Here is a 25,131-nt window from a genome sequence, read left to right as displayed (position 1 = left end):
AATCTCCAGATTCGGACCTCACATCCTTAGGTTCTTCTCCTTTAGACAGTTCTTCAGAATCTAAGCCGGTATCACCATCAGAGGATTTGAAGCAGTATTCTGCCTATGTGGCGTGCATGGCATCAGCTTTAGGGGTGAACTTGGATGTACAACAAAAAGGAGAATTGGACCTGTTGTTTGGGCTAATTGACACAGAAGTCAAGGTACCTGCTTCTTTAGCTCTCAATATGGCTCTCCTGGAAGTTATACGTAGCCATTGGAAGAAGCCTTTGATACTGTCACGACCCAGCAAGCAGTTGGAAAACTTTTATAGGGTGCAGAGGCAAGATAACAGCATGGCCGCCTTAAAGAATCACCCGCCCCCAAACTCCGTTGTGGTGGAGGCTTCTCTTAGCAAATCAAAGGGTCACAAGCAGTCTAATCCTTGGGACAAGGAGGGGTGTAGCTTGGATTCCATCTGGAGACGGCTTTACTCAGCATCTGCTCTGCATTTGTGGGTTGCGAATTATCAAGCCCATAATGCCAAGTAAAATATTTTTTCTTAATGGGAAAAGGTGACTCCTTTCTTGGACTTCTTGTCACAGGATAAACATGATCCTGCTAAAGTCTTCCGATGAGAAGCGTTTTAGGTAGCAAAACAGGAGCTGTACTTGGCATGACATTGGTTGAATGTTCAGCTAAAGTGATGGCTAGGTCTGTTGCCATCAGGAGGCATGCATGGCTACATTCCTCTGGCCTAGCCTACGAGGCCAAGGGCTGGAATTGAGGACCTTCTCTTTTGAGGGCCAAGCCCTCTTTGCAGAACAAATGGATGAGACCTTGCAAAAGGTACAAAAGCTGCAGAACACCGCAGAATCTATGTCCTACTTGTCCACTGTGAGTAGGCCACAAAAACAGTCAAAGTGGTCTTACCCTCACGCTAAGGCAGTTCGACACGGATCTTCTTCAGAACATTCCTTTCGCCCTAACAGATTCCAGCCTCACTACAAGTCTGGGTTTCAGGACAATAAGCCTGCCTTCCAAAAACAGCGGCAAACCACCTTTCAGAAGAAACAATGACCGGTGGGGATTTTGGACTTGTCCGGCCCCATTTACCTCAGTCTGGGGCAAAGTGACAGTGGACCAAGGGTCCTTACCATTATACGGATAGGTTATGCTTTAGAGTTTGGCCAGACACCTTCCCTGTCAAGAATAGTGACTACACCATCAACCCCCGCTCTAGAGGAGGAGGTCTCCTCCCTCTTCCTGAAAGATGCAATAGAAAGGATCACCAACGTAAATACACCTGGATTCTGTTCTAGGTATTTTACAGTTCCACAGCTGGACAGAAGCCTACATCCTATATTGGACCTCAGAGAACTCAACAAGTACATCGTTTACAGAAGGTTTCGCATGTGGTCAGTGCCAACCATCTTGGCCCTGCTGGATCGAGACCTGTGGATGGTTTCATTAGACCTTCGAGATGTGTACTACCATATCTCAATATGCCCACAGCACTGTCGCTTCTTGAGGTTCAAAATAGGAGGAAATACCTATCAGTTCAAGGCACTCCCTTTGGGTTGACAACGGTCCCCAGGGTTTTTACAAAGTGTCTGACCCCAATGGTGGCGTTAAAGGAACAAGGAGTCCAAATAATGCCATCCCTGGTAGATTGGCTCATTGTGGTGGGCTCAAAGAGGGCGACTTTTGAGTCTCTTCACATCCCTATAAACACTCTAGAAAGCCTGGGTCTACAAATTAACGTCAAAAAATCACAGCTCCTTTTGGTTAGAAGCATTCCGTTTTTAAAACTTGTTTTTGATACTTGCCTGGAAAAGGTTTTTCTCTTGAGAGATCGAATGACTATTGTGAGGCTAGCGTCCGCCTTTTTAGCAGGAGGGCCACAAACGGTCTGATCTGTACAGCGCCTCCCGTGCCATATAGCAGCAATGATATATGTGCTACCCCATGCGTGTCTCAGGATGCACTTCCTTCAGAGGTGTTTTCTCAATGTGTTCATTCCCCTTCAAGATTCGGAGCGTACCCTACTCAACCTTCCCTGAGGTGTGTGCAAAAATGTGACTTGGTGGGTCAGTGGTCGGCATCTCACTTTTCAGTGCTCCCTTTGTTTGCCCCTCCCAACAACTATCATTACTATGGACATGTTGGAGCTAGGTTGGGGTGCACACATGGACCAGTATCATCTCAGTGGCCATTGGACTGCAAAAGAGGCCATAGACGTAGAACTGCTGGCCATCCTTTACACCCTAAGAGGTTTTCTGCCTATGATCAAGTGCTGCCAGGTTACGGTCCAAATGGACAACACAACGGCCAAGGCTTATATAAATCAGGAAGGAGGTATGGGTTCCAAGACACTCCTGTCCCTCTCCATTGACCTGTGGCTTTGGTGCATCATGCAGGCAGCAACACCGCATGCGATCCACATTCAAGGGGTCAAAAATGTTCAAGCAGATTGTCTGAGCAGGTCAAGGACAGTCTCGCACAAGTGAATGCTGAATCAGGACTTTCTTTATGAACTGTTTGCTAAGTGGGATGTGCTGATCCTGGATGCTTTTGTCTCACAGGACAATGCCAAATGAACCCTCTACTGTTCCAGAGGAGGGAGAGCGCAGTACTCCCTAGGGGATGCATTTGTCCTTTCCTGGAAGGACCACTATGTTTACATATTCCCACCAGTTCCACTCATTCTGAAAGTGCTTAAAAAGATGAAGGCAGAAGGGGCTCGGGCCATCCTGATAGCACCATGGTGGCCCAGGAAGTCGTGGATTCCATATCTGCCATACCTCCAATCTCAAGTGAATGGTCAGATGCTCCATCGAGAGGTGTGTTCCCTTCATCTGACTGCATGGAGGATTTTACCTGTTTCCTATTAAAGCTTAGAGAAATTCTCATTGCAGTTCAGAATTCTTCAGCTAGGAAATCGTATGGGCATAAATGGGCACACTTTTTATCTTTCGCTGCTCAACAGGGCTTTGAAGTTGTTATGCTTACCTTTTACACTTAAAGTCTTCCAGCCTTAAATTATCTTCTCTTTCAGTACATTTGGTGACTATTGTAGCACACTCACCTGGGCCTGGGGTTTCTTGGTTTAAATGTCCTCTAGTGATGTGATTTTTGAGGGGATTGTCACATTCTTTACCAGATGACTCTGTCATGGCTCTGGCCTGGGATTTGTCAGTCATTTTTGCCAGCCTTTTGGTTTGATTGAACGTTGCTTATTTACGTGAAAAGTGGCCCTTTTGGTGACCATTACCTCGGCCAGAAGGGTGAGTGAACTTTGAGCGCTTGGATCCAACCTGCCTTACCTCCCAATTTCATCGGAATAAAGTGGTGCTCCGTCCAGATGTTCAGTTTCTCCCTAAAATTGTTTCCACTTTTCACTTTTCCCAGCCAATTAACTTACCTGTGTTCTTTCAAGATCCATCATCTTCTGCAGAGCATAGATTGCATTGTCTAGATGTCAGATGGGCCCTGGCCTTCTATGTTCAACGGTCAATGGCATGGAGAAAGGCTCTTTCTCTGCTTGTTTCATATGACGGGCCTCATCGAGGTCTACAGGTTTTGTCACAATCACTGTCCAGGTAGATTGTCTCCACCATTGAACTCTGCTACATGTTGGTGGGTAAGTAGTTACTGGGGACTATCAAGGCACACTCAACTAGGACTATGGCAGCATCAGTTGCTTTTGACTGTGCAGTTCCGTTAGAGACTACATGCCAGGCTGCTACATGGGCATCGCCCCACTCTTTCATACGACACTGTGCTATTGATGCCAGGTCACGCAGAGTTGCTACATTTGGCAGAGCTATCCTGAAGTCTATTTTCAATTGAATTGCTCTAGTTTTAGATAAATTCTGTTCTTCAGATTCACCTGCATCTATGATTTATTCATGTTCTGGTTCTTTCCTCCTCCTTGGGTGGCAGCTTGTTATGTGCCCCCTGGTGAAAAAGGCAGAGACCACGTCGAAGAACTACAGGTTGCTTACCTGTAACTTTGTTTCTTCTAGTGGTCATATGTCCTTTTTCATGCCCTCCCATCCTCCCCGCTGGGTTCTACTGAATGTGGATTCCGTGACTGAGGAGAAGAGAATAGGCGCAGCTGCATATAGCGGCTGGGGGCAGAGTTCCCACCAAAAGCAGGAGATCGAGCTTGTTAGGTTCTGATGAGGTCTATACACAGGCGCAAAGCCCATTGGTGTAAAAGGACAGATGACCACTAGAAGAAACAAAGTTACAGGTAAGCAACCTGTAGTAATTCTGCTTTAGTTCTACTATTACCTGCTTCTGTTAAAAATAACTAGCTTAACCCGCACAGAGCATCTGTGCGCTAGTACTTGATTGCCCCCCACACCCCCTGCCACAGACCCCCGCACCTCAGGGATCTCTCCACCCTTACCTGAGCCTCACTCCTGCTCATTGTCCTCCATCTAGTTGCTTCCATCCCCCTCACCTCTCTTGGCCGCGGCTGCAGCGTTGCTGGCGCCTATTGGCCAAGCTTCAGCCCCCTATTCCCAGACACCACCTCACCTGAGCCCCACTGCTGCTCCTCTCCACAGGAGCAGCAGCAATGGTTAACCGGGCCCTTCCTCGCTGCCACCACGACTATCCCCTCAGTCTGTTGACAGGCCCAGGCCTGTCCCTTGCACTGCCTCCCTCCACCAATGGCCTCGGTAGCCCCAAACAGCAGCAGCGGTTTACTGGGCCCTTCCTTGCTGCCAATGAGCATCACCATGGCTGCTCGTTCCCCTCAGGCTGCTGACAGGCTCAGGCCCAGGCCCATCCCTCGCTCTTCTCTGTCTTTCTTCGCTTCCCTTCTTTTCTTTCTCTCTTCCCTGCTCTTCCTCAGTTAACAGCTCTTGTTCATCTTGTTTCCTCATCTAATTCACACAATGGCAGCCTCCTTCTCCTGAAGGGGGTTCTTTCCTCCCTCATGACCCCTCTCTTTGCAGACACCTGCCCACTATATATATGTATATAAATATATAAAAATAAATTTTCATTCATCTCCTCCTCCCCGCTATCTGCATATGGAATCCCTACTGCCCAATCACCATGGTGCCACAGGCTCCTCCTCCCTTATGCATATGGAAACTCCACTGCCCAATCACCACTGTGCTTTTGCTTGTGAACTGAATAGACAAGTTTCCTGTGAATCTTGGACCCAGCCTGTTGTATTTAATAGTGCACTTACTTATCTCTCTTACTTTTTAGTATTTTCTTCAAAGTGCTTCACTTGAGAAATTTCTCTAAGATGCGGTTTTCAATGTTTTCAGGTTGGCAGATCAACTGAGAGCCCCATAGACTTTGTTGTAACGGATACCATTTCTGGGAGCCAAAACAGTGATGAAACTCAGATCACCCAAAGCACAATCTCCAGGTTTGCTTGCCGCATTGTTTGTGATAGGAATGCACCATATACGGCCAGAATCTTTGCAGCAGGATTTGACTCTTCAAAAAACATCTTTCTTGGGGTAAGTACACATACTTTCCATGCAGGCTGGAAAACAACCTCTCTGGCATGTGATAGAAGGCTTGCTTTACATAAGTACTTATTCCAAGATGAGGGTTGTTGGGATTTTTTTTATGTGAGCAAGGAGTAAATCTGAAGTACAAATAAAGGCAAGTCAAATATTTTCTGCACAGTTATTAACACCACCACTAGCTGTGTATCTGGGAAGCACTGTTATTTCTTGTGCTTTTTGCCTTCCTCGCCATTTCACAGTGCACCGGAGTTTCCTACTGGGCAGGAGTAGTGGGACTGCACTATCTCTCTGCTTGTGGAACTCAAAAATGCTCACCCTTTCTGTGTGTTTAAGATTACTGAGACAGTTACCTCTGGATTTGAAGTAACATTGGGGATGTTGTAAAGTCAAGTGCACAGACATTGTGTCATGCTGTCAATTGGGTAAATGAATCTTTAGAAGGAATTTGAATGTGCTTGTTGCTAGCATGCTTGCTAATCTTCTGCCCAGAGCTGAATATTATATTGAAAACTTGTTTTAATTCATAAAAGACCATGTATAGCTACTATTAATTTGATGTTTTTATTCAGTGGATCACAAATATGGTCACTGTAAGTTTATTTCTGGCATGTATGTATTGGATTTATAAACAGCCTGTTATAAAACATCACCAGGCAGTTTACTTAATTAAAAGCAAACAGTTAAAAACAATAAAACAGTTGGGTTCAATAACCACATCTGTGTAACTGAATCAGTATTATGATTCAGCTTGCACAAGAATCTATTCTGCTTCCTGACCAACATGGATATAGGTTCATTTGTTGGTAGAAGTAGTTGTGTACAGATTTTTTTAATGTAAGAGAAGTCTTGCTGAATCAGGCCAAAGGCCCATCTAGTCCATATAGTGGCCAGGTGCATCTAGGAAACCTGCAGCAGGGTACTACTTGGTGAAATCTTTTGGTGATTAGAATTCCCAGCAATACCTGATTATCTTCAGCAAGCTCATTTGTAGGGTTATGCATGAAATGGACTGTGTGCTTCGTTTCAAGCTTGAAACAAAACGTCTTGTTGAAACAGCGGTTGAACGTTTTGAGTGTTTTGGCCATAAGGAATAATGGGGAAACTCAGAACACCCCATTGTCCCCCATGGGTAGCTCCTAGGGACACCAAAGTGAGTTGGGTGGTAGGTCATGAGGGGTGCTATCCACCACTCAACTCACAACAGGAGGTTTGGGGAATGGTTAAAAATTTGCTTAAAATCGCCCACTTGCCCATTTGTTTTGTGGGTCCTATGGTAGTTAGCACCCCTCATACTCTACCATACAATCTACTTTGGTGTCCCTAGGAGATAACCATGGGGAACAATGGAGTGTTTCAAGTTTCCCCATGGTTCCCTATGGCTGGAACAAACTGCACTCAGAGCATGCACACACAAGTTTTGCATTGCACTTTGCAATCCTGCCTTGAAAAACATTGCAGAATCACACAGTAAAAGGCCCATCCCAACACAGAACACACATTTCACACACAGCCCAAAAAGGACCAAAAAAAAACCCCAAAACCACTGACACAGAACCCACTGCCATCCACAGTACCTGTGCTGCAGTAACATCTAGAAGCAGGGGTAAGCAGCGAGGTGGCCAAATTTGCAGATGATACCAAACTCTTTCGGGTAGTGAAATGCAAAACAGATTGTGAGGAGCTCCAAAAGGATCTCTCCAAACTGGGTGAGTGGGTGACAAAATGGCAAATGTGGTTCATTGTTGGCAAGTGTAAAGTAGGGATGTGCACAAAACCGGTATGCCCGGTTCGGTTCGAATTCGAACCAGGAGGGAGTGGTTCGATTTTGATTTTGCTCAAACCTCCCCCTGGTTTGGTTCGAATTCGGACTGGTTCGGACCTCCAAAAATGGGTAGGGTGGTAGCTGGCACCCAGGGGTGCCTACCACCCACAAGCTCCAAGGCAATTGGACACTCCTCTGATTTTTGGTGAATTTTAAAATTATTTTGGAATTCCTCATAGGGAATAATGAGGATTGCAGCAAATGTATAGCTTCACGTCGGGGACAAAGGGGTGGCCCAGAGCAGAGTGTGGTGGGTGGTAGTGCCCAAGGGGGGCCAGGAAGCTATCAGAATTATTTGAAAGGAATTGGGCAAAGGGCTGATTTTTAAGTGATTTTTGAAGTTTATGTGTCTTTAAGGTTAGGAATGAGAGTGTATTCATGATTTGTCATTGAAAACCTTATATGCTACCAAAGAATCTACACTCAGAACACTTCAGAAACAACAAACCCAAGTACCCATGGGTTAGCAATGCATGGGGGTGGTTGGCACCCTCGCTCTGGGCCACCCCAGCACCCCCCCAAGTGCAGTTATGGGGCTGCTGAAACCTCCATTCTTCCCTATGGAGAAAAACTTTAAAGCCACTTGTGGGGTGCTGGGGTGGCCCAGAGTGAGTGCTGGTGTAGTGAACAGAGGGTGTGAACCGGTTCGCACATCCCTAGTGTAAAGTGATGCACATTGGGACAAAAAACCCCAACTTCAAATATAGGTTGATGGGATCTAAGCTGTCGGTGACTGACCAGGAGAGGGATGTTGGGGTCATGGTGGACAGCTCGTTGAAAGTGTCAAATCCATGTGTGGCGTCTGTGAAAAAAGCCAATTCCATGTTAGGGATCATTAGAAAGGGGACTGAAAATAAAACTGCTAATATTATAATGCCCATATACAAAACTATGGTGCGGCCACACCTGGAGTTCTGTATAAAATTCTGGTCACCGCATCTAAAAAAAGACATTGTAGAACTGGAAAAGGTGCAGAAGAGGGCAACCAAGATGATCACAGGGGCCTAGAGCACTTTTCTTATGAGGCTAGGCTACAACACCTGGAGCTATTTAGTTTAGAAAAAAGATGACTGCGAGGAGACATGATAGAGTTCTACAAAATCATGCATGGTATGGAGAAAGTGGAGAGAGAGAAATTCTTCTCCCTCTCCCATTACACTAGAACCAGGGGTCATCCCATGAAATTGATTGCCAGGAAATCTAGGGCCAGCAAACAGAGGTACTTTTTCACACAACACAACTTGTGGAATTCTCTGCTGCAAGATGTGGTGACAGCCAACAAGCTGGATGGCTTGAAGAGGGGTTTGGATAACTTCATGGAGGAGAGGTCTATCAACGGCTACTAGTCGAAAGGCTATAGGCCACCTCCAGCCTCAAAGGCAGGATGCCTCTGAGTACCAGTTGCAGGGTTGTAACAGCAGGAGAGAGAGTATGCCCTCAACTCCTGCCTGTAGGCTCCCAGTGGCATCTGGTAGGCCACTGTGTGAAACAGGATGCTGGACTAGATGGGCCTTGGGCCTGATCCAGCAGGGCTGTTCTTACATCCTTATGTTCTTATGTTAACATTATTATGTTAACAAGGTGCCCTCTCACAACAATTATGACTCCTTCCTTCCTAGCATTGTGACAGCTGCCACATCAGCACCTTAGCAGCAAGCATAGCCATAAGCTCTACTAGAGCAACTTCAGCCACATTTTGACTGAGTACATCTTACAATGCAGATTGCAGAGCAGGCCAGAGCAGTGAGTGAAGCACTTGCTAGTCTCAAGGCAAGATATGGAGCTCATCACAGCCATCATCAATAATTATTACGCACACACACACAGAGCTGCCACTGTCCATTTCTCGCCACAACACTCCCTCACAAACAAAACAAACCACAACTCAGAGAAGGCAGGCACCCAAGTTCTCCTTTGTCAGACTGAGATCCAACAAAAACAGATAGTTATAGCAGCAGCAATAGCACAGCATATTGTGCTCAGTGTTGAAAAAAGAACATCACAAAATCAAACCCTCCTTCTATATCCAAGAGAGGCAAACTATAAGGACTTTCTCTGCCTCCCAGTCCCTTTGAATGAATTTTGAAATTCCCTCCTTCTAGGCTCCCACTTCCTCCCCACTACCCCCAGCCCATGGGGGCACAGTTGCCCATGTCAACACTTGATTTGTATGATAACAAGCCAACCAAGAAGCAAGGAGATCACAAGCCAATTGGAGGCCAGTGCCAGAAAACCAACCAGCACAGGAAAAACAAGCCTCCAAAATGGTGCTTGAAACCTTTCAATTGAAACGGGGTTGTTTTGTTCGAAACAGGCCCTTTATTTAAATGGTGTTTTGTTTCAAGCTTGAAAGCCACTTTGAGTCAAAACGTTTAGACGTTGAAACGGTTGTGCGCATCCCTACTCATTTGTGTAGTTGGAACCTGGAATGCTACTACCAGTTAGCATTTCAAATATGCAAAGCCTAATTTATTTCTATTTCTTCTGTGATATTATATCTAGGAAAAAGCAGCAAAGTGGAAGAATCCTGATGGGCACATGGATGGATTAACAACCAATGGCGTTCTAGTCATGCATCCCAAAGGGGGATTCACTGAAGAATCTAAGCCTGGAGTCTGGCGAGAAATTTCAGTCTGTGGCGATGTGTATACTTTACGTGAAACAAGATCTGCTCAGCAAAGAGGCAAGCTAGTAAGTCTGGAAGTTCATGATAACTAATTGTCCTGTAGTACTGGAACATGTGCTTCATTGGGGCATATGTTGGGTTTCCTTTGCATTATGTTGCAGGATAGCTTTCTTTCCTGCCACCTTCAAGGGAGGGGTGAATCCATCTTGTACCAAAATGTTGAATGTCCTTCTGATGTACAGCAGGCAGAAAAATGCTGTTTTGTATTCTGCTCAGCCTTTAGTTTCTGATTGATAGTTCTGACCGTGTCTGTGAGAGGCTGCAGTATGACCTTTCTGCTTCATTTAAATCCTAACTTGTTGCTCAGGAATTGCATGCCAAAAGATCTGAAGTTTCAGAAAGTTTAGGTTTTTTTGAACCTGAAAGATAAGTATGAAGCATCTTTAATAAATGCTAGCCTTAGCCATAATGAATTACGCATAATCATTACACACAATGCATAATCAACTTGTGGAATTCTCTGCCACGAGATGTGGTAACAGCCAACAACCTGGATGGCTTTAAGAGGGGTTTGGATAATTTCATGGAGGAGAGGTCTATTGACGGCTACTAGTCGGAGGGCTCTAGGCCACCTCCAGCCTTGGGGGCGGGGTGCCTCTGGGTACCAGTTGTGGGGGAGTAACAGCAGGAGTGAGGGCATGCCCTCAACTCCTGCCTGTGGCTTCCAGTGGCATCTGGTGGGCCACTGTGCGAAACAGGATGCTGGACTAGATGGGCCTTGGGCCTGATCCAGCAGGGCTGTTCTTATGTTCTTATGAATTGAATGTTGGGGGAGAGTGTTTTGCACACACCACACTGATTATCCCCATGGATTTACTGTGTTTATAACCTGGTCCTCTTGCCACAAGCAAAATCCCTTCACCATTTTCCATATATCATACATCACCAGATTCAAGAACAACTATGTTTTGCATAGGTGCAGCTATGTAATTTTTTTCCCTGGACCTAATGAGCTTATGCCACCCCCTGCCACCGCAAAATATGCATCCTTTTGGTATATGTACATTTAACCACAAACCCACTGGTCTGGGCCAGAGTGCGTGTGTATATATATATGTGTGTGTGTGTGTGTGTGTGTGTGTGTGTGTGTGTATATGAACATAGGAAGCTGCCATATACTGAGTCAGACAGACCATAGGTCCATTGTCCACTGTGTATTGTCTACACAGACTGGCAGCAGCTTCTCCAAGGTTACAGGCAGGAATCTCTCAGTCCTATTTTGGAGAAGCCAGGGAGGGAACTCGGAACCTAGATGCTCTTCCCAGAGAGGTTCCATCCCCCAAGGGGAATATCTTACAGTGCTCACACTTCTTGTCTCCCTTTCATATGCAACCAGGGTGGACCCTGCTTAGCTAAGGGGACAAGTCATGCTTGCTACCACAAGACCAGCTCTCTTCCCTAAAATATACTGAGAGACCATTGGTCTATCTAGCTCAGTATTGTCTTCTTGGACTAGCAGCAACTTCAAGGTTGCAGGCAGGAATCTCTCTCAGCCCTATCTTGGAGAAGCCAAGGAGGGAACTTGGAACCATCTGCTCTTCCCAGAGCAGCAGCTCAATCCCCTGAGTGGAATATCTTACAGTACTCACACTTCTAGTCTCCCATTCATATGCAACCAGGGCAGACCCTACTTTGCTAAGGGGACAATTTATACTTGTTGCCACAAGACCAGCTCTCCTCTCCTCACATGCATGGCAGCCAAGCACTGTGGCAACCACTCAAATGGCTGCCGTGCATGCACAGAGGCCAACTATACGGCAGGAGCAGGGCAGCCTCACCACGGCCTGATGGGTCAGGGAGCCTGCCCCTACTGCCACAGTGCACAGTGGTAAGGTGAGCAGCACTGCAGGGAGGAGAAGTGGCCAGTGAGGCAGATCCAGAAATGGGCAGAGCAACCCTGGAGGCAGGGCAGCATGGGTTCTTGGGACCCATGGACCCTATTGCAGCTTTGCCCCGGTCCAGCTAATCAGCATGCTATCTCCAACAATGGCCAACCAGAAGGTTGCAAGCAGAGCATGTAATAAAAGGCAGGCCCTGTAGTTTGCCTAGTGGTGCACTACCTCTGATCATAATTGTCATTGTTAATATCTATTGACAGACCACACGTCTATGAATATGCCTAATTCTTTTTAAAAGCCATCTAAGCTAGTGGCCAACACGATATATTGTGGCAATCAATTCCACAAGTGAACTAAATGCTGTATTTTACATTTGTGTTCTAGGCAAGTTTAGAACTTATATACAGATGCTCTCAACAGCAACAACAGTCTTGGATTAGATTTCAAAAAGCTTGTGGCTTTTTGTGTGAGTGGGTGGGTGGGACTACACAACCCACAAAGGATCAGTCTTTTTGATCATTCACTACAAACCCACAGATCTGGGCCCGAGTGCATTTTCCTAAAAAAATTTTTTTAAAAGACTATGCAAGCCCCAATGGAGTCACATAGCTTCTTGACCATTCATAAACTGTGAAACAACATGTGTCCCTCCACAGTTCAAACAGAAAACCAAATTGGACATATGGTGCATTTGTATGGGGGGAAATTAAAACCACAACACATGCCCCTTGCTTCACCATTCACATGCAGATCTTTTGGATCACAAATGAACTTGAGCTTGCTGCACTTGTGTAAAAATAAAATAAAATGTGCTGCTTCATTCAAATGTAACAGTTAGTTCAACTTTTACAAGATGTGAAGTACTCTATGGATAGAGATAACTCTCACAGCTTTTCTGCAATAGGAGAGCTGGTTTTGTGGTAGCAAGCATGACTTGTCCCCTTAGCTAAGCAGGGTCTTCTCTGGCTGCATATGAATGAGAGATTTGATGTGTGAGCACTGTAAGATATTCCCCTTAGGGGATGAAGCTGCTCTGGGAAGAGCATCTCTAGGTTCCAAGTTCTTTCCCTGGCAGGTAGGGCTGAGAGAGATTCCTGCCTGCAACCTTGGAGAAGCCACTGCCAGTCTGTGTGGACAATACTGAGCTAGATGGACCATTGGTCTTACTTGGTATATGGCAGCTTCCTATGTTCCTAAAAATTCATCAAAAATCACAGGATTGACCAATACAACTTGAAATAGAAGTTATTCTAGTAAGAACTAATCAGCCTACTTTCCTTTCGCTGTCTCTACAACTGGACTAAATTTAGTTCAGATCGAGGTCCACAAGCTAGGTCTCTTGCACCTCAAATTTTCATGCATCTGCCATCTTGGATTGGGGTGGATGACATCATTACAAACTACACCATTGAGATTTCCCTCTGTGCTACTCACTACAACTGTACCACATTTGGTTCAGATCAGTTAAACTGTTCACAGGTTAGTGCACTTGTGCCTCAAAGGTTTGTGTCTACCATCTTGATTCGGGTTGGATTGCATTGTTACAATCTACGCCATTTAGGTGTCCCTATTTGTCCCTACAGCTGTAGCAAATGTGGTTCAAATCGGTTAAGCGGTTCCCAAGTTAGCCCACATGCACCTCAGAAGTTTACGCATCCACCATCTTGGATCGGCAAGGATGACATTATCACAAAATATGCCATTGAGATGTCCCTGTGTGTCACTCACTGCAACTGTACATAATTTGATTTAAATTGGTTAGACAGTCCACAATTAGCCCGCTTGCACCTTAGGTGTTCACACAGCCACCATCTTGAATTGTAGTGGATAACATCATCACACACCATGCCATTTGGGCATCCCTATGTGTCCCTACCTACAGCTGTTGCAAATTTGGTTAAAATCTGTTAAGCAGTCCACAAGTTAGCCCACTTGCGCATCAAATGTTTATGCGTCTGCCATCTTGGATCCGGATGGATGACATCACAAACTACGCTGTTGAGGTGTCCCTGTGTGTCCCTAAAACTGTACTCAATTTCGTTCATATTGGTCCAGGCATCGTGAAGTTGATAGATGGGGACACACACAGAAAGCCAGGTGACCTCATAAGCCTATTGGAAAGTAGGCGAAAAAGTACATAGAGCCCTGCCATCTTGGACTACATGTGTGCCCAACTTCAGAACTCTAAGCCCATTCATTCTGGAGATGTAAAGGGTTGGGCAAGGGTGTGTATGCATGTGCATGTTACACTTTTTTATTAAGGCAAAGGGCAGATTCCTTCACATGGGGATGGAATGATGGTCCAAGAGGCGAATTCAGTTCCAAAAGTGTTCATAATTTTATGCCGTGAAACAAATCACTTATAGGACTTGTGGGGGGGTGGTTAAATTTTAAAAACCATTAAAAATTAATGATTGACTGATCTGCTTCAAAGTCAGTGCACAGAGTCCTGATAACCTTCCCTACATCTGTGCCAAATTTCAGAACTCTAGGCCAAGCCACTCTGGAAATATAAAAGGGACCCTCTTTTCCCTTAGGGAAAAGCATGGGGCCCTCTAGGAAAGTGGGCACACGGACCTGGGCCTCCAGGTCCATGCCTAATGGTGCCCCTGATGTTTTGGGTAAGACATAAGCAACAGAGAAGAAGCATGAAAACAGCCATGCAATTACAGTCGGATGCAATACAGAAAACATTGTATCAGGCAGTACTGATATTAGCAATTTTACATTGAAAATTATAGGATGTAAAATGCTGCCAGTGGGGGCTGTATCAGTCGGATGCGATTATTGTTGCTGTTTGATGCACAGCTTTGACCAACCTGAGTTACTACTTCATGCACCTGACAAAGTGATATTTATGCCAGAATGAATGTAGCTCTTAAGGGACTAAAAGACACTTTGCTGCAATCTACTTACATGACTACACTACACCTTATATCTGTGGCATCTGCCAGATTGTGTCCCTGGCCATGTTTTCAGGAGGCTCCAAAAATAGCCCTCTTTTTTTCTTCAAAGTTTTTAATTGAACTCTTTTCATTCTTTAACTACTGTGACTAGTAGTTGGTACTTGTACTGTTTTGTAATTGATAGGGTTTTTAAAAAATGTAATTATGTATGTTTGCTGTTCTTCACTGTGAGTGGTCTGTTAGGAATTGTCCCCCAAAGGCAGACTATTAAATGACTATAACAAACTATGTTAGTGTATGAACATGTTCATTGTGTGGTGTTTATAGAATGCCCTCAGTGTATAGGACAATTTAATAGAGAAGCTTATGGTCTCTGAATTTCGCTGATCTGTGAAATAATGCAGCTTGAAGAAGAAATTTAAGATGTTGGAGGGATTGATGTGTTCTGAGCAGTTTGCTTTGCAGAAGCTGTTGCTTGAGCACTTCTTCTGCACAAAATATTTGTAGGGAGCAGAAGTTGTTGAGATGGCTGAATTTAATGAGAGAATGATGCATCATTTAGATACAGAAGAGGTTAATGGAGGAGGAAGGTGGAGGGGAAAGCCTCTATAAAAACTCATTGCTTCAGGTGGGGTGGGTCATTTCAGAATGAATTAGCTGTCAGCTCTTGCTACATCTCTGCCTATCTCTTTAGGTAGAAAATGAAACCAACGTCCTCCAGGATGGTTCTCTCATTGATCTGTGTGGAGCTACACTCCTGTGGAGAACAGCAGATGGCTTGTTTCACACTCCGACTCAGAAACACATTGAGGCTCTGCGGCAAGAGATCAATGCTGCAAGACCCCAGTGTCCTGTGGGGCTGAACACACTGGCATTTCCCAGTATCAACCGCAAAGAAGTAGTAGAAGAGAAACAGCCATGGGCTTACCTCACCTGTGGCCATGTTCATGGCTATCACAACTGGGGACACCGCAGTGACACAGAAGCCAACGAGCGTGAGTGTCCCATGTGCAGGACCGTTGGTCCCTACGTGCCTCTCTGGCTTGGGTGTGAGGCGGGCTTTTATGTTGACGCCGGTCCGCCAACTTATGCTTTCACTCCTTGCGGGCATGTGTGCTCAGAGAAATCTGCCAAATACTGGTCCCAAATCCCACTGCCACATGGTACTCACGCATTTCATGCTGCCTGCCCTTTCTGTGCTACCCAGCTGTCTGGAGATCAGAACTGCGTCAAACTTATTTTTCAGGGTCCAATTGACTGATCCCATCTTACAGATGACCACAATAAAGCTCACTTTGTTAACAATTTACTGTGAAAATTAAGAATTTGCCACTAACTCTAGATTTTACCTTTTTATAGGATTGTTATTAATGAGGGCTTTGGGGGGTGGGGGTGGGAGGTGGCAGCTGCGCGTAATGTAGGGTGCAGAGGTACACTGATATCTGGACTCAAACAGATATCGGTGGCATTGCATGCTCAAAAGCAGCATGTTCATGATGACATCTTCTTGGTCTAATTGTAGTATATTTGTAATATTTTTTCTTAGTACCCTTGATCAGAAGGAAAAAAATACCAATGTCTTAATGATTTTTTAATCTTGGATTTTTTAACAGAAATGCTTTTTCTTCTAAACTTTGACAAGCCTTTAAAACACATATTTTTTCAAACTTAAGAGGAGCATACAGAATGTAATTTGTCTTTTTTTAATTTGCAATATAATTAACTTGAATAGTTTATTCTCAAGGAGGATGTACTGAATGTGTGGGAACACCTGGATGAATGTTCACTAGATATGTGTGTTAAAGAAGCTGCGAACATGAAAAGTTGACTTGGTGAACAATAGCACAAAAATATTAAGGAATTCTGCAGTGTGGTATAATGCAGCTGTCCAAAAAAGACACACAGTTACTTGAAATTTGGGGATCACTGTCTTTGGGCCACTACCCCTATTAACATTGTTTTGACACAGAAGTTACTCTTGCATGTCACTCCTGTGTTTAAAAAATGCTTGTAAAACATAATATGGGAAGAGTTACAATACGGGTTATTTGGTCCAACAGATGCATAGGACATGTTTATTGGTGAGCAAAATGATAGTTTGGAGTATTTCTGACTTTTTCAGAACTAACTCAACTGTCCACCAGCCATTGTGCTACCATCCTGCCCTCCTTCAGAATTCTCACAGCGCAGAAATGTCCCATAGGGCCCAACTTTGCTCTGCTTCATAGATGTGTTACCACAGTGGTGCAGGGGCTGCTTCTTTTGTGGCTTCATCTTGTGCCACCACGTTTCTTTCGAAAGGCCAGAACCATATGGCGGGACCAATTGAGCATATCCTTCCCACCCATTTGGCCTTTACCACTTGGCTCCATCCTTTCAGGTGTTACTGCAACACCATGAGATGAAGCTACAGAAAAGTGGTTCCTTTGACAATGGGGTAGCATAAGAATAAGGCCTATATAATATGGAAAGTAGTTTTAATGGAAATTCAGCGTTAAGGCATGGTATGGGGCCAGCCCTTTTCAATTTGCATATGGTGTGATTTTTTGAATTATACTTAACACATATCCAGTCAGCATTAGTTTTTTAACAGTTTTCTGTCTCTTTCTAGTTCTGCCTTTTGGCTTTCCTTGCACCAGGTATAGCTTACTCTTGCATGCCTTGGATCAGTGGGCAAACCAAAATGTAGCAACTCTTTATGAAACCTAGGTGGCTGTGCTGCCACACTAAGGAGAAAGTTTTAGTCTGATCTCTGCAGATATATGCTGGCCTTGATCTGATACTCAAGAGTGCCTCAGAATGACTCTTAAACATGTGAGTCACCAGGAATCCTCCTGCGAATGGTTAAGTATTTGGTAGCTATTTTTGAAAATTGATAATTGAAAAATAAGCTATTTTAAGCTTGCTTCTGCGTTACTATCCTTAATGTACAAACAGCCTTCCATAGTTTTAACACTGCTGTTTTGTTAACTTTTTTCATTTTGTCATCTGTCACCCCCACCCCACCCCCACCCCGGCAGCCCTAAATAGTGTCAGTTCCTCCCCCTCCGCCCCGCCCCACATTTTGCAATTCAGAGAAACACCAAATTTCACTGTTGAATACACAAGAGTAATTGTGTATTTCAGTGTTGAATACACAAGAGTAAAGCCCAGTGGGAGGAACTAAATTCCTTCCCATTCTGAAAACTGGTAGATTGGGATTTCATGTGTACTTTACTAATCCTATTTAATATTTTATGCTTTTTTCTGTTCGTGTGGTATCTGAGGTATCCATTATTCCAGGTTAGCATGAGAAAAAAGACCCCTTGGAGAAATTTTCACACATCTTGAGGTGAACCTGGCAGTTCAGATCTCCTTTCTGTTAAATTCATAGCAGTCTCTACTATATTTGTGCCCTTTGTGTATAAATATATAATTTATATGATTTTAATATATTGTGTATATACTTGAACTGGCCTGTTCATATTTTGGACATATTGTTTTATAGTTAACCTTTTAAACCTTTTAAAATGTCCATTGTCCACTGGGTGATGGGGCATATTGTTTTTATCTGCTGCTGTTTAATATAATTTTGCTGTATAAAAAAAGTTCAGCATTTTAAGTTGAAACATGTTTACTCCAATTTCTTTTGTTTGGAAATGTTTCATTCCCTCTGCATTATGTTGTGTACAAATCCTCTATTCTGTAGCTTGCTTGCCCCATGGGAAATGGGGCCAGTTGTTTTGGAAACACTTCTTCCTTGTGTCTGTTTAAATGAGATTGCTTGATTCATTGAGACCAGTGTGTAGCTCCAGTTCCAGTATTTTTACTCCGTGTGACCCAACCTCATCCCCATCCTTGTAGCATAGGTGCCTCAGGGTCCCTTCTGTATTGAGTCAGTATGTCATCTGTTTCTCCAGGCTCTGTTACCCAGAGGTCTGCTGCTGACCAGCAAAATGCCATGAAATTGCGGGCTTCAACAACTGCTTTCCTTATCAACTCCAGGGGCAGAAGATCATGGCAGCAGGCTCTTGGGTCCCGCACAGGGAGAAATATCCCCACAACTGTGTCTGCTTCCATGTGTGAATGTATTCCTAGATATCTCTCCGCCCGCCCCCCCGCAACTGAAGTGTCAGTTATAAGGAAGTTGCTTCAGGCTTCTTTCTGGAAGTATTTCTTGGATTGGTCCCATTGGTGATTCTGAATGCTTTATTTTAGTCTAAGTCCTAGGGGGCAATGGATAAAATGGCTTTTGGGCTTACTGAAGGAACAAAGCAACCCATTTGACTCTGCAAGGTCTGATGATGAATGTTCAACTTTACTCCTCAAAAGTGGTGGTATCCTGCCATATTCTTGTAGCTTGTGTCTGAACAGGCCATGATGATAGAAGGAATTCCCAGTTTCTTCAGCATTCAGCTTGCGTGCTGCAACTGTACAGGAAATAGCAGCAGGCTGATCATGAACATCCAGAGGGTTCCGGGTTGGACTACTTTTCACTCTACATAGTCTACTTTACTTTCCAAGTGAAGCCTAGTTTCCCCCCATCTTCCCCTTGAAAAGTCCAAGGGTGTGTAAGAGCTTTGTTACTCTTTGCGTCTGTAAAAGTCAGGTTATGATTCTGGACCTGTGTTCAGAAGGGGATTAGCGCAAGATATGCTGCAATCAGGGGAATAAAGTTTTCTCTGAATGAATCCAGCAACAGATTTTTTTTTATGCAGTGCTTGGGGGAAGTCCCCATGTCTCATTTCCTTCCTAAACGTAAAGTTTGTCTTCCTGCAAGAGCATTGTCAGATGCTTTTTTGAGTCCCAAATTTGCTGGTCTATATTGTAGTGTTTTGTTTCTGCATATTGATTTCCCAAATCAGTCAGCAATAATGTATTCCGAAAGTAAGATTCCTGCAGCAGCTCTTAGTCAATCTGATTTGACTAGAATCCAGAGCTACTGAAGTACCACTTCTAATTCAAAGTGTGTATTCTTCTCCTCTTTTAATTTTTTTCTTGTTGGCTTATGTATTATGCAGCTCTAACATTCCTCATGCAAGCCAACACTCTCTGTGTGTCCTTTCCCCCCCTTCCCTCCTTTCCCTTCCCCCCTTCCCTTCTGCACCCTTTCCACCCCTTTTCCCTGACAGAAAAAAGTCTTCATTGGTCATCCATGGGCTTCCCTTGGTCCTTATTTAACAACTACATCTGAGTGCATGAATGTGTATTGATTCTCCCCATTGTTAATCATGAAATGATGGTGCCTCAGGGCAGCTTGATCTAGATCATTAGAAGAAACCTACTTTTGGGGCTCAGTTGAAGGGAAAGGGAGTGATCAAAGTATTGGCAAAAAGCCATTTCCATTTGGAATAGCAAGCCAATAAGAGCATCACCTGCTCAGTATTGAAATTGCTAATCAAAATGAATCTAAGGCATTTGATGTACAATACTCACTCTAAAAAAGGCTTTTTAACCCCAAGTACTTTGGGACATGGAGCATTTTCTTGGTTCAATACACTTTCTGTGCACCTTGTGGAATATTTTGTAAAGGTCCTCAGTGGCCTCTTCTGTGGCCTAATGTTATCTTAAGAGAACTTAGCTTGTGTGCCGCCCCCAGCCCACAACTCCACCCTATCTCTTTTGGTTGTGTTTCTTTTTGGTGGGAAAAAACACCACATGTTGGGTACTCTTAAATATGCATGCATGACTTTGAATTTTGTTCCTGAATAGGTTTTGGAGTTCCTGCAAAATCCATTATATGTTTTTTTATTTTAAAAGCCTAAACATGGGGAGTGTTGTATGCAGGTGCAAAGAACTGCTAAAGGCTGGCCATTGCTACCATTCTTAATTTTCTCTGCTTGAATTGTCTCCATCAATTTACCAGACATTGATTCTTTTGGTTATGTATATGACTAGCAACTGAAGCTTTCTTTCTCTCAAAAAAAAAATGCTAGCTTCCCTTTTAGAGGACACCTCAAAACTCTTCCCATCTCACCCCCACTGATAATCATGGTATTCCACTTTAGTATAGTCATTCCCAAACTCTGTGAAGGGGCACACTAGTCTGACTTGAGAGAACCAGTAGTTTCCCCATGAACCTGGGGGGTGATGCCTCCTCCCAGTCAGTCCCCTTTGCTAATTTCACCCAGAGCTCTACTCAACCAGGGCAGAGGAGTGGACTCCCTCCCTCCCTCCCTCCCTCGGTGTAGTGGCTTTGAGGAGAGAGGTTGGAGAATTGCTCTCGGCCCAGAGGCTCCCACACTATGAGACTTCCCTATCATACCTGATCCAGAGATGTCCTAATATCCTATTAATTTAATGTCTTGTTGGCTTGCTTTTCTCTTGTACCTTAAGAGCAGTCTTTTGAGTGTGAATTGTGCCTCCCACTTGAAATACAAGAAAAAGTGTGCCTCAGGTTTTTTAGGAGACCCAGGAAATACTTCTGGGGTTGGGAGAGTGGGTGGTAGTTGCCGTGGCTTGTCTTATTTTAAAGAGAGGCATGACGGTGAAATGAATGCAGTAGTCAAAGTGGAATTTGTTCATTTTGTTGAACAAAGATGAGGCAGTTTCTCTCATTCTGTAAGGGTACAATGTCTAACCAGAACATGGACACGGAAGCACCTTTCCACAGCCTAAATTGAGCTAGCTTAAGAATATGTAGATGTTCTAATTTCTATGTCGTATTGAAACTTTGAATATGTCCATGGCAGAAGTAGCCTGGCTTATTACATGAGGCTGCCTGATACAATATGTATCATTGTTTGAGAACAACAAGGCAACACAACTATCTCCCGCTCCTCTTCCCACCCCACTCCCTGCCTTTTGCTGAACAAGCTCAGTACATGTTCTGGCTCATAAACCATTTTCCTGCAGCTGTTTGATCTCCCTTGTTTTCATGATTTCTAAGTAAAAAGCACACAAACCGTTAATGTCTAGGGTGGGGGTGGGAGTATATTTTAAGCTATCATATTGCATATGATGAATTTATGATGGCTGAGTGTTCAGTGAGGGTGAAGGTTCAAGCCATTCCAGATGCGCCCATCCAGCACACCTGCTTATTGATGTATGATCCACTGGATTGGGGAAATGGTAACAGCTTCTTTTCCTTCTGGCCCCAGAACATCTTTGTGAGTCAAAAGCAGTAGAAATGGGTGCGCCTTAGCAATGCCAACCCCAAGTGACATGGAAATGAATTCAAGCTGGGCAGCATATCTTCTTTGGTTCCTTCTTAAACAGGCATCACCACACTCCTCCATGTCTTGGCACCTGGATGAAAGAGGAGCATGATCCTAGATCAATGTGGTGGTTGGGATTCTGAGCATCCAACAAGCAAAGTATGTTGTTGCTATACTTCCAATTGAAAAAATAAAGACAAGATTTCTGGGCTGCTTCATACTTGGTTTCACCATGTTGGGTGTGTGTGGTGGGCGGGGGGCAGGGAACTCATCTCTTCCATCACCATCATGTGTGAAGATGGTGCTTGTATCTTTTTTGTCGCATGTTATGGGAAGCATTCCTGTACATGATAAAATGTGCTTGTTCTGTACCTGTGGGTACATATCCCCCTGCCCCTCCCCTTACACCTGGATAAGTAGGAGGTCATGTATGAAAGTGGTCTTATTACTCAGGCATAAGACATCCCATTGCATTAGCTTAGTGGTTTTCAAGTGTATAAAGGAACTCTTTCCACATTGACTTGACTGCTGAGGACTACTTGTGTGCCTCCTCTCACTCATTTCAAAGGATTCTGCTGTGCATTCTAGGATGTTCTGTTGGGCAGCGTGCGATCCTGGCTTGTTCGTCCTTGCCCACTGAAGATGGAGAATGTGTCCTTGAACATGCCCTGGCACATGCCCCAGACTCTCTTGCAAGTAAATTTCAGGGAGAGGCCAGTTGTGGTTGGCCAGCTGTCTCTTCCATGGGAACTTGCCTGCCTTTACCAGTGCAACAGAAGACTCTCTGGATTTCTATGAACTCCATTTGAAAACCATTGTGTTGGTCTTTGGCCAAGTATTGTCAGTAAAAATGCAACCAATTCATCCTGATAAAGACATGCAAAAAATTAAATATCCAGATCATTAATGGTGGTAATGTTTTAAATGTGGTGCACTTTCCTGAATTTTCTCTGCTGCCCCCTGCATATGAAGAAACCTTCCACACAGCAAGAAGCCTAATTTTGAAGGAGTGACTACAGATTATCCAAAACTGGCCCTGGAGTTTCTGGGTCTGATCACAAAATTGCATCTCATTCTAACACGTCCACTGGGAAGGATCAAGGGGGGTGGGTGAGAAGTGGCAATGTTTACTTCAGAGTGTTAGTGGCTGTTAAATGTTCTGAGTTATGTTTGTAGAAGCTGGCCTTTTATACATCAATGTGAATGGATATTGACACCATTTAACTGTTGTACGTTTTGGAAGTACAAGCCATTTTACAGGAGAGAGAGAGAAATTAAAAAGGTATTCCAGTATTATCACTTGCCGCCTTCTTGATTCTTTTTCACCCTTCAAAACTGCTGGTGGAATATAATATTTGGTTTGTGAGTAATGCTTGAAGTTGACTGCATCCTCCGAGATCTGTTGAGTAAATAGTTATAACTGTGTGCAATGCATGTGGTGTTAAATACAAAACTATACTATATAAGATCCAGATTATAGTACTGCCTGTCCCACATATCATGATGTGAGATCTTTCTTTATTGGACTGTCTGTTGAAAATGCTGGAAGCAAGCACTTAAATAACACAAAATTTCATGCTGGGCATAAGATTGTAAGCCACAAAATGAAAGACAAGCCTAGGTTGCTTTAACATTGTAAACGTGTGTGTTGAAAACCAAACAGCAAGGAGGTTGTTTATTATTATTATTGTTGTTAATAATAATAATAATAATAATAATAATAATAATAATAATAATAATAATTCAATTTCTATACTGCCCTTCCAAAAATGGCTCAGGGCGGTTTACACAGAGAAATAATAAATAAATAAGATGGCTCCCTGTCCCCAAAGGGCTCACAATCTAAACAGAAACATCAGATAGACACCAGCAACCAGTCACTGGAGGTACTGTGCTGGGGTGGAGAGGGCCAGTTACTCTCCCCCTGCTAAATAAAGAGAATTACCACGGTAAAAGGTGCCTCTTTGCCCAGTTAGCAGGGAATAAATGAAGTCTGTGTTGATTATGACTGCCCCTTCATCCTCGTGGATCTTTTGTAGCTGGATGTCAATTTAAGGAATGACCTGTTTGGTAAGCCCCATCTACCAGGGTGCATAACTTTATTCACAGGCTGAAATAATTGTGGTGACATTTTTAATAGGGGTGGGGGGAGGAAACTTGAAACGCAGGGAACTAAAAATTGCAAGACATCTTTTGAGTACAACTGGACTGTATCCAACTCATGAGCATTTGGCACAGATTTAGATTTTGCAACACTCTGGATCATGACCTTGTGGGAGGTAGCAAAGAGGAGTCCTCACACCAGATGAGTTCCCTGTGTGCATAATGATGCTCGGGTACCCCTGCTGTGTGGGATTTTAAAATGTTTTGGTATTGCTCCCTTCACTCAGTTTTTCCTATCCTATAGTCTCCTTAAGGAGATTGGATTGGGAGGAATAGGGTATGTGGAGGGGAAGAAATTCAGTTTGTGGCTTCTGTGAGGAGAGAAGTCCTGAGGGCTGCAAAACCAAATGTTATGAGGATATGGTGATACTAGCCTAAGCAGAACAGTTTCTCTTGTCCAGTTCAGCTTACAAATAGCTTCTCAGAGGAACAGGCTGAAAAGCAAAACACACTGGCTGGCATATAATGCAATGTTACGTGCCTGTTGCAACATGATGCCCTTGCAGTTGCACAAGAGTACTGATGCACTAAACGCAAGAATTACCTCGGATGGCCGCCAATTGCACATTTGCATTTGTGCAGTTCTGGCATTTAGTGCAAAGCACTCCTGCACAACTGCGTGGACACTGTTGCTTTCATCAGCTCATGGTATGGATCTTTCTTTTGTCTACAAAGAACTCCCCAAGGCAAGGAGATCTGCTGCCTCCAGGAAGGGATCATTTAGGCTGACACTTGAGGGCTTTATCCTCCAGCGTGCCGAAAGAAAATCAGTTGAGAGGATAGAGAAGGAAAAGGGTGAGGGAGGTGCTTATGGCCACACTCACAGAGGTTGGGGTCCTGAGTCCTCATTCGCTGGATATCCACCATCACCCCGCCCCCGGACCACATAATTTCTCCCTCTTAGTGTCAAATCTACATCTTCCCATGGCACCTGGCAACTCTTGCAAAACTGAAGGGAGTCTAGTTATGCAATATGAATAAATTATGGAAACCAAGCTGATTGGTATATAATAGTGCTTGTGTCAAGGAGTGATAAAGAGCAATGGAGATCCCGGCAGCACTGCTTTGTGGCCACTGCAAGCACCCCATGCTCTGAC

At 44.1% G+C, this 25,131-nt stretch overlaps 1 protein-coding gene across 3 annotated transcripts in view; it reads left to right on the top strand.

Moving 5' to 3' along the window:
• PELI2 (pellino E3 ubiquitin protein ligase family member 2) overlaps positions 1-25,131 on the top strand; it is a 184,360-nt gene that overhangs the window by 137,201 nt on the left and 22,028 nt on the right. For 2 of the 3 annotated variants that reach the window (XM_053274985.1, XM_053274998.1), the window contains exons 4-6: positions 5,274-5,471; positions 9,808-9,996; positions 15,430-23,167. In XM_053274985.1, coding sequence (XP_053130960.1) covers positions 5,274-5,471; positions 9,808-9,996; positions 15,430-15,996 — 954 coding nt within the window. In that variant the 3' untranslated portion in view covers positions 15,997-23,167. Of the gene's footprint in view, positions 1-5,273; positions 5,472-9,807; positions 9,997-15,429; positions 23,168-25,131 lie in introns of those variants that run through there. The other variant, XM_053274994.1, reaches the window with a different exon arrangement.

This window comes from Hemicordylus capensis, chromosome 1, assembly GCF_027244095.1.
Source record: "Hemicordylus capensis ecotype Gifberg chromosome 1, rHemCap1.1.pri, whole genome shotgun sequence".
Lineage (NCBI taxonomy): Eukaryota > Metazoa > Chordata > Lepidosauria > Squamata > Cordylidae > Hemicordylus > Hemicordylus capensis.
This window is presented reverse-complemented; position numbering and strand designations above follow the sequence as displayed.